Below are 10,277 nucleotides of genomic sequence, written 5' to 3' on the forward strand. Positions count from 1 at the left end.
GCTGGAAACAGAGAGAGACAGTCAGACAGACTCACGCATGCGCCCCACCGGGATCCACCTGGCACGCCCACCAGGGGGCGATGCTCTGACCCTCCGGGGTGTCACTCTGTTGCGACCAGAGACACTCCAGCGCCTAGGGCAGAGGCCAAGGAGCCATACCCAGCGCCCAGGCCATCTTTGCTCTGATGGAGCCTCACTGCGGGAGGGGAAGAGAGAGACAGAGAGGAAGGAGAGGGGGAGGGGTGGAGAAGCAGATGGGCGCTTCTCCTGTGTGCCCTGGCCGGGAATCGAACCCGGGACTTCTGCACGCCAGGCCGACTCTCTACCACTGAGCCAACCAGCCAGGGCCCAGATGTGACTCTTTTGATGGCTGCATCTGGCTCGCAGACAAATCTTTAATAAAAAAAAAAAATAACGTTAAAAATATAAAACATTATCATGTATTACAATCCATTCATTTCCTACTGCTCATGTTCATGGTTGCGGGTGGCTGCAGCCAATCACAGCTGTCCTCCGAGACAACACCAAATTTTTATTGGATAATGCCTAATGTACACGGGTTGCTTTATGGCTCTCACAGAATTACATTTTAAAATATGTGGCATTCATGGCTCTCTCAGCCCAGAAAGATTCCTGACCCCTGTCTTAAAAGTTCATGTTATAAGAACATTTGCCATATTTATTCTGCGGCTTTGCATATCCCTTGACACATAATCCTGTCCTCTCAGTGATACAGGAGACTATAGTAGTTTGAGAAGCACTGACTTAAACCAATGTATGTCTACTTGAAAATTGTTTTCCTAGAGACTATGATACTAGGATAATTTCATTTTTAAATGCCAGGGATGAATAATAAAAAAATTATTTGACATTCATTAATTACATAAAAGGTATTACAATGGTTTTTGTTTAATATATATAGTCTTAATTTTCAAATGTAAATATTACCATGCCAACTATAATGAAGAAAAAATGAGGCACAAAGAGATTAAATAGCTATCCCAAAGAAATACAGCTAACAAATATTGGCTACTTTATACACAGGCTTTACTGTATCACAATCTTATCAACATTTTTTTTTTCACAGAAACTTTTCTCTGACCTGTTTTTTGACCTTACTTTTTAAAAGCTTTTTTGGGCACTGTGAACAGCCCAAAGGCCACTAATGTCTAGAAGAAAGTTTTACCAGTGCTGGAGCTTTAAGACTGATTAACAATGGGCAATGTAAGACTATTTATATTAAAAAAGAACTCAACATCTAGCCACTAAATTGAGTCAATTCTTAGGTCCAAATAAGACTTGGCATTGCAATAGGATATGATATAAACTTCATATAGGAACTCTAGATCTGATCCAAACCGGCAGCAAGAATGACAGACAGAGAGGAACTACTTAGCAAATCCTAAGTACCATATTTCCCCATGTATAAGATGCACCCTTTTTCAAAAATCTGGAGTCTTAAAACTGGGTGCATCTTATACAGTGGTTGTAGTTTTTTTTTAGTTGCATTTCCCACTTTTTCCCGTGGATGAGTTGTATGAATTTTATGATAAATAAAACTTGAGTTCAATAACTATGTAATATATTTTTTTTCAAATTTCAAGCCCCCAAATTAAGGTGCGTCTTATACAAAGGAATGTCTTATATGTGGGGAAATATGGTAACCTCTCATTAGCTACTGTCACTAGCTAGTTACTTCAGTTACTAAGTTACTATGCCCTTAAGTTATTTTTGCTTAAGGCATCCAAATGAAGAGGGTGAGGTAGCAGATTTTTAAGTTCCCTTTTATTTAAAAGGTTTTATATCTTTTTAATTTTGTTGTCCACTCATTTCAATTTATGTACTTAAGTTTCTATTAGCCTTAGCTAGACCTTCTTTATTAGCATTCTTTTAAGCAATTAGTTTTTCCTTTAATTTACATTTCTTTATACTCAACTGTCAGTCTTGGTCCTTCTTAAAATATTCTGTCAGTTCTTGCATTTTTAACCACTTAATTTTATAATCTGGAAGTACTAGACACAACAAAACTGCCCAGTGAAAACTACTGCCTCAGTAGTAAGTTCACTCTGAGCTCTACTGTCAAAATGTTTATGATATCAGAGGTTACTTCAGTATACTTATTTTTTAAAGGCTTTGGTAATTTGATATTTGACCTCAAGCTTAAACTATATCATGTTGTTTGTTTGTTTTTTGTATTTTTCTTAAGTGAGAAGCAGGGGGCAGAGAGACAGACTCCTGATGCACCTGATCGGGACCCACCCAGCAAGCCCACTAGAGGGGGATGGTTTGCCCATCTGGGGCTTGCCCCGTTGTAACCGGAGCCATTTTGGTGCCTGAGGCGGGGCCATGGTGCCATCTTCAGTGCCAGTGGAGCCTCGGCTGCAGGAGGGGAAGAGAGAGAAAGAGAGAAAGAGAGAAAGAGAGAAAGAGAGAAAGAGAGAGAGAGAGAGAGAGAGAGAGAGAAGGAAAAGGGGGAAGGGTAGAAAATTAGATGGTCACTTCTGTGTGCCCTAACCTGGAATCAAACCCAGGACATCCACACACCAGGCCAATGCTCTAACACTGAGCCAACCAGCCAGGGCTGATTTAATTCAAATATTTAAGGACATTAGGAACCATATGTAAGCTATGCTACTAACCATCTTCCACTTTGACATGCAATCTGCTCTTCCAATTTCTGTAGTTCCAATGTGTAGGCCATTATTCGAGCATTACACACCATGAGGTTCTTTACTGCAAGTAAAATCTGGTCTTTCTGCGTGCTCAGAGAAAGGAGTTTCCATATTCCTTGTCGCATTCGAATTTCTAAATCTATTTTTTCTTGAATGCTGCAGTCCTTAAAAAAAGAGAAAAGAATTTTTAAAAGGTAGCAAAAATATAAAACTATAACATTTCTTTTTACCACAAATAGATGGAATGTACTAGATATCACTATAATTTTATACTATATTGGGAAAGTAACAAAGTTTTAATGTATGGTAGCATAAAATACGTAGCGATTTTTAAAAGCTCCTTGCAAAACTTGAATGTCTTGCTTTATCAGGAAATCATTACAATCTACCAAATAAAGAGAACAGACACAAGGGTGAGAGATATTACATATTCTTACCATAATTGCATAAGGTTGAATAGGTCTCCCAAATATTCCTGCCCTCCCAGACCCTCAGAATGTGACCTTATTTGGCTATAGTTTACAGATAATTAGTTAAGATGAGGTCATAATGAACTAGTGTGGAACCTAAATTCAATGACTGGTGTCCTTATAAGAATGTTATGTGAAGACACAGAAAGACACACAGAGAGAATTTTAAGTGAAGATGGAGGCAGAAATTAGAGTAATGAGACTAAGCCACGGATCAACAAGAATTCCAGCAACCACAGGAGCTCCTCTAGGGCTTACAGCAGGAGCATGGCCCTGCAGATACTTGATTTGAGACTTCTGGCTTTCAGAACTATAACAGAACGTATTTCTGTTGTGTTAAGCCACCCAATTCTGGTAATTTATTATGTCAGTCTCAAGAAACTAATACAATAATATAATAACTAATGTGAACAATATAGCACATGTACATCTAATATAAGTTGTACTGTGGGATGGCAAAATGTGGTTGATGACACTGAATTAACCAAGGAAAAACTTTCTAAAATAGCAGGTGCTGAATAAAGAAACTAAAATTTAGCATCAGGGAGGTAACAAGCTACTTGGCATAGTAAGTAATGTAAGTAAAATCTCAGAAACAACAGTGAAAGCACTGTGTTTAGAAAAATGTCAGAAGTTTTAGCTACCTGAAACAGATTAAATTGGAATATAATTTTGAATATTTTTTAGCTTTAAGAGTCACTATAAAACTACTAACTCGTTTAAATTCTGAAAGTCTTTTATTCCAAACAATGATCTTGTTGTAACAGCCCAATCTCTATATGCTAGTTTACTAAAATTTTGTAAACTGAAATGTATTGTTCTGATTTAATTTACAGTGGCTTTTTAAACATTAGAAATCATCAGTTACTTTATTATACTATAAACATGTGATAATGTTCTAGTATGTCTATTTTTAAAATAAAGTGACCATCCTGGCTTATGTGGTAAAAAAATAAAACACTATAATTTACTTTTAATTGGATCAAAATCTAAATTTAAAAAAGTAAATGGAAGCAATAATAAAATATCCAGATGTTAAAAAGACAATCTTTTCAAAAAGAAAAGCTAAAAGTTAGGAGAGCAATCGTCTAGGAAGATTAGCCAAAGAGAAACTGAAGTAGATGACTATTCAAATTAGTCAAATGTACTAGCCACAGGCAAAAAACAGACTGTTTAATTACCTTCTGTAATTACATCATGTAATCACCACATAAAAATATATGCTTATAGTATAACTCAATACTAGTGTACTATGTAAAAGTCATTTGTTGTTTTTCCTTCTTTATATATGACTGAACTTCCAACAACTCCATTTCATCTTTTTATGTCTTGTCAGCCCCTAAGTAAATTCTTCTTTAATATAATTAGTAATTAATTATAAGGACTTACCATACGACCCATATGTCTATAGAAATAAACTCTGGTAGGCTGGTTAGTATTGGAGACTGCACACAGGGAGCAACTTGAAGCTGGGATGAATAGCTTTACCCTACAACTCAAATATAAACAAATACCATCTGGTGCCATTAAATTCAATTTTGCTTTTTAAATGCTACAGTGAGGCAGCCAGTTGAGCTAGCACAGTGGTTCTCAAAGCTTGGCAGCACGTTAGAATTACCTCAGGCAGAGAGCAAAGCCTCATAAAAAAGTACCTAACCTTATGACCTACCCCAAAACAATTAGAACCTCTGAAGGTGGAGTCTGCGCATAGCCCCCGCCCGCCCCAAAGTTCCTCTGGTGATTCAGTATAAAGTCAGAGCAGAGAAGCATTTGACTTCTTGAAATTTCACAGCAATCTGGAAAGTTGCAACAACCTTAAGGAACCAGTAGATGGCCACAGCCACATTAACTAATCGGTTAGGGCTCCCAGGGTTTCCATCTTGTAAATGAAGACTGTCTTCTCTTCATTTATTGACAAAATTATAGAGGCTTGGGAAATAATGGTTAAAAAAAAAAGTAAATTCAGGGTTTTAAAAAATAGCCCTTATTTGTAAGATTAAATATTCATTAAAGAAATGAAATATATCTAGCAAATATTAATATTAGAATTCTACCCTTCAGAGCAGGGGTCAGCAAACTATAGCCTGGCTGGTGCCTGTTTTTATTTTTAAAAAAGAGTTGTATTGGAGTAGTCACACCATTTATAGTGTCTATGGCTTTCAAGCTGTACCAGCAGAGGTCAGTAATTTCAACAGAACGTCTAACCTGCAAAGTTGAAAATATTTACTATGTCCTTTTACAGAAATAATTTGCTGATTTCTAATTCAGTCAAATTAACATACTTAGTACACTATGACTCTACCTCCCCTGATATAGGATGACTGGATGAGGATCTGGCAGGGCTATTTTATTACCCAGTTTTGTGTTCGCCATGCAACAACTACTTTCAGTACAAATCTAACAGCCCTTTGGTCAAGAGAGGCTTTATAGAGTCAAAGGACTGGTCTTTAGTTAATAAAGGGTGCAGAGTGCTCCTGGCGTAAGAGGTGATGTCTGGTTCCTGCCACAATGAAAATAATGATTATGTAATGAAAATACCCATTGAGCATTCAGTGGTGATGTTTACTGACCTCGAAGAGGAAAAGCAAGGAGCTAAAAACACCACTGCTTCCTCCATCATAATAAAGAGTCAAGACTGAGTAGGACCCATGACAGAAGCACATTTGTTTCCCTGTATCCATCCCTCTTTGCAGTGTCTGAAAGCAAGTCTCCAGGAAGAAAAGGGGTGCAGAGGGGGGCCATCCTTTGCTATTTCTTCTTCAATAATCTGAATAAGGGCTTGCTTGTCAAAAAAGTCAAACAGAAGCCGCTGAAACTATTCTGCTTTTGTAGGTAAAGTCAGGCTGATAAAAAAAAATGGACAAGGTAAGGCTAAAAATGAAATGGGGAGATGACTTAAAAGTGAAAATCTACATTATATAGAAGAAAGAAACATACAGTAGTAGGATTTAAAAGCTAGAATGGCACATAGAAGTGCAAAGAAATGGCCTTGTTGCTGGAATTAAGCAGACTCAAAAAAAAAAAAAAAATGAAGTCAAACTGCTGGTAAGACAATCATACTAATACACACAGAAACTACCAGCCACCTAATGGATATATGAATAGTTAGCTAAGAGACCAAGATGAAAAAGATCACAGAATATATACAGTAAACATTCTTCTAAAAGAAATTGTATATATTTTAAGAATTGTTTATATACAGCATAAAATCTGGAAATTGTAAATAGTAATCATTCTGGGGAATGGAACTGGAGAATTCTTAAATTCATGTTTCTGTATACATTCACTTTTCTGCAATGAAACTGCATTACTTCTCAAATTTTATTTTTATTAAGATTTTATAAGTTTAAGCATTTGTAAGAAAAGGTAGGACTGCCCCAACTGCTCAGAAAATTGGGACAAAAGATAACAAAAATAGTCACCTGTCAAATATATCTTAAGTGTGAGGTACTATGCTAATAAGTTCTTTAAAGAGATTCTCAAATTCTAACAACTTGCAGGGACTAGCACATTACCCATTCTGCAACGGTGGAAACAGATGTAGAACAGACATGTAACTTATTCAACGGGTGCACAACAAACAGACTTGGTTTGTACCTTAATTCGGTTTTCCCTTAATCAATAAGTCAATAAATACCCTATGCCAGCAATTTTCAACCAGTGTGCTGCAAGATTAAAATAAAAAAATTAAAACATGTAATGCCTATTTAGTCAGGGGCAATGACCTCTTTTCCTTTAGACTGTCAAATAAAAAAATGACAACAGCCAACACAATAGTTGTCCAATGTGAATGAATCAAAATTATACCTACTTTTTTGTCAGACTGGCAGAAATTGTAGTTTTTGGTGTGCTGCAGAATTTTAGTAGTTTACTTGTGCCATCAGACGAAAAAGGTTGAAAACTGCTGTTCTGTCCCTGGTCAGTTGGCTCAGTGGTAGAGCATTGGCCCAGCATGTGGATATCCTGGGTTCAATTCCCAGTTAGGGCACAGAGGAGAAGCACCCATCTATTTCTCTACCCCTCCCCCTCTCTCTTCTATCTCTTTCTTCCCCTCCCACAGCCAAGGTAGTTAAGAGCAAGTTGGCCCATTGCTGAGGATGGCTCCATGACCTTACTTCAGGGACTAAAATAGCTCAGTTGCCCAGCAATGGAGTAATGACCCCAGATGTGCAGAGCATTGCCCAGTTAAGGGGCCTGCCGGGTGTTTCCCCAATCAGGGCACATGCCAGAGTCTGTCTCTCTGCCTCCCTGCTTCTCACTTAAGATGATAGATAGATGATAGATAGATAGATAGATAGATAGATAGATAGATAGATAGATAGATAGATAGAATTTAAAAAAAAATGAAAATTGCTGTCCTATGCTGTGAGTAGTCATAAATGACTCCCAAAGTTTGAGTAGAGGTGTTCACTAAGTGGACCACAATCTTTGGTGCTATCTCTCCCTGTTAGATAGCAACTTCATTAATATCAATGGAAGTATTATACATAAAATAATAATTCAGTGATAGTCAAGTACAAAATTCTTTTATTGACCCTCAATGTTATTGTCAGGTTGAAAGTTATTAGTATTTTGCAATTTTTCTCTAAGATCCAAACAGAAGGATTTCTACAACTCAATTATTTTAATTTCTTGCTGCCTAAGAAATCAGTAAGTATTGTACCTTCCCAAATGTAAATAATCCAGCTCTTATTACATATATTTAAATATTTATTTAGCAAAGCTTCTTTACAACTTTATCCTCTTGTCTATTTTGTATGATTCCTAAATATTACTGCTGCACACAGCTCAATAAATAAATATACTTCAAAGACTACACCAAAAGCTATATGACAAGTGCAAGGGGATCCATTAATCACCAATTCATTAGAAATCGAGATTTTTGTTAACAATCAGAACAAAGTATGTTAACAGGATAGGACAGAAAAGTATTTTACAACAAATGGTTTGAAATATTTGAAAATGCTGGCATAAAACAGCATAAGTTACTGACAAAGGCACTGGACGTTTTTGCATAATGATTCTTAATGTTTGCTTTTTAATGTTAGCTTTATTTTTTACAGTACTATTGAAGATTTCCTAACAATTCTGTAGCTACTGTGGTTTTTAAGATTCTAGAAAAGATAACAGGTTTTTAAGCAAAGATAATATGTTGGACCATACAAAATTACTTATATTCTACCAACTTTGACCTACAAAACTGGCAGTTTTATATGATTTAACCTACTTCACAAGGAAAAGGTGGAGATTAAAATGGACGTGAAGATCCACCTTTGTTAAGGACATCAGAGTTTTCTTTTAAGACCCTAACATTATGGCTAAGTGTGGAAAGGATACCATTTTATTAAGTGGCTTTGCCAAGAAATAATATTGGCCTATCTTAAGTAAAAACTTTTCTAACACATTTACATGGCTAAATAGGAAACATTAAACTTCTGCCAATTCAAAAAGAACCCACTCTCAAACTAAGAAAGTTCAGAGGGTACGGCTTGTTTCTCCTCGCCGTCCCCCGGGCCCCGCAAGTTTATGATGTGTCTACACATTGCTCCAGTAATTGTGCTTTCCACAAATCCAGTCAAATAAGCAAACTGTCCTCTATTGATCTTGGGTGTCCTCCACGGGCCTCTCGGAAATCCCGGGACTCCATTCCCCTACGTTACACCTACACTTGCGAAAAGACCAGCGACGACTTGGGGGCGCGGGGGCAGCGGACAGGTGCGCTCGGAAACGCGCCGCGCGGCTGCGGCGCAGCTTCCCGAATCCGGGCCAGATTCCTACCCAAGAAATCGGGGCGGGAGCCTGTGCAGATTCCCAAGCTCCGGGAGACCCTCAAAAGGATTAGCCCTTTCCCTTTGTTTCAGGCCACCGCCGAGTAGGAGACGCGCAGTGGGAGCTTTCCCGACGACGACACGAAGTGACGTCGTGAGGGCTTGAAGTGGGGCCCCCTCTTCACTCACCTGCTGAGCAGGAAGGCCCGCCTGGCCGAGCTCCGGACCCCTCTGGGTCAGCCCTTCCATCTCCAGCACCACACCCCGGGCCGCCACCACACCGCCAAAGATTTGAAAAGCCCGCCCCTGGCTGGAGACGCGGAGGACGCCAACCGTCCGGTCGTACCACGTCCCCACCGCAGGGGAGGGGGCGCAGGACTCCGAGCCGGCGCGCGCACGCGCACTGGGCGAGCTCCGCGCCCCTCGCCTCCCGCGCCGGAAGTTTGCCGAGACCCGTGTGAGCTGAGCTGTGAAGAGCGGCAGGCGGATTTAAGGCTGGGATTGAGGTGTGGGCGGACCTGAGGGAGGAGTGGGCGGGGCTCTAGGGAAAGTGCGGCTGAGCGCACCTGACCCAGCTCAGAATGTTTGGCTGGTGGTTTTTCAGGCACGCCCTTTGCAGTGGGAGCCTTCTACCTGCATCCCACCGATGGCTTTTCAAAGCTCTGGGTGGGTGGGTGGGTGTGTGTGTTGGGCGGAGGGGCTCATTCCAAACTTCAGTCGCTGAGCTGCAAACAGTTCAGGACACCTAGTGTCTGTCACTAGGAGCTCATGGCCTCGCTCCCAGAGAAACAAGTGATGCTGCTCTTCGCACATGGTGCCATTCAGGCCACAATGTGGCCTTGTTGATCAGGCTGGAGAGACACCATGTCAGGCATTTCACAAGGTCTGTTCTTTTGCCTTGATATTTCTTTATAATTCCAGATTTCCTTCACCCAAGAAGTCTGTTCTTTCTCTTTCCTTACTCTTTCCCCAACATCCAAGGTGACAGCAAAATGGGGAATTTTCCCAGAGCCCCATTCCTTGCTGTCCCTAACAACCAACACAAAGACACTTTCTAATTAAAGAATTCTGTTATTAATCACGATGGAAAAATATCTTTAAAAACCAAAATTTTAGGTCCTTGTTAGGTCCTTAAAATCCATTGTCTCTGTCTTCACTTAACTTTCCCTTGAAAAGGCAATAGGAAGCCTTTTTGGCTTGTCATTTTATATTCTGAGTGAAGAATCTACCAAATCAGCCCTCCCACCTTCATGTCATAGAAGACCTTGGTCACTTTTCTTTCCATAAATAGGGCAACCATATTTTTTATTTGCCTGCCATAGTCCCTGTTTGGATATGTTGTCTCAATGTCCCAATGACCTCAGTGA

At 39.4% G+C, this 10,277-nt stretch overlaps 1 protein-coding gene across 2 annotated transcripts in view; it reads right to left on the bottom strand.

Moving 5' to 3' along the window:
* RTKN2 (rhotekin 2) overlaps positions 1–9,352 on the bottom strand; it is a 73,752-nt gene extending 64,400 nt beyond the window's left edge. For both annotated transcript variants that reach the window (XM_066243683.1, XM_066243682.1), the window contains exons 1-2: positions 9,100–9,352; positions 2,640–2,836 (exon numbers count right to left, since the gene is read on the bottom strand). In XM_066243683.1, coding sequence (XP_066099780.1) covers positions 2,640–2,836; positions 9,100–9,159 — 257 coding nt within the window. In that variant the 5' untranslated portion in view covers positions 9,160–9,352. The remainder of the gene's footprint in view (positions 1–2,639; positions 2,837–9,099) is intronic.
* Between the last annotated feature and the right edge of the window lie 925 nt (positions 9,353–10,277).

The sequence above is a fragment of the Saccopteryx bilineata genome, chromosome 9 (genome assembly GCF_036850765.1).
Source record: "Saccopteryx bilineata isolate mSacBil1 chromosome 9, mSacBil1_pri_phased_curated, whole genome shotgun sequence".
NCBI classification, from domain to species: domain Eukaryota; kingdom Metazoa; phylum Chordata; class Mammalia; order Chiroptera; family Emballonuridae; genus Saccopteryx; species Saccopteryx bilineata.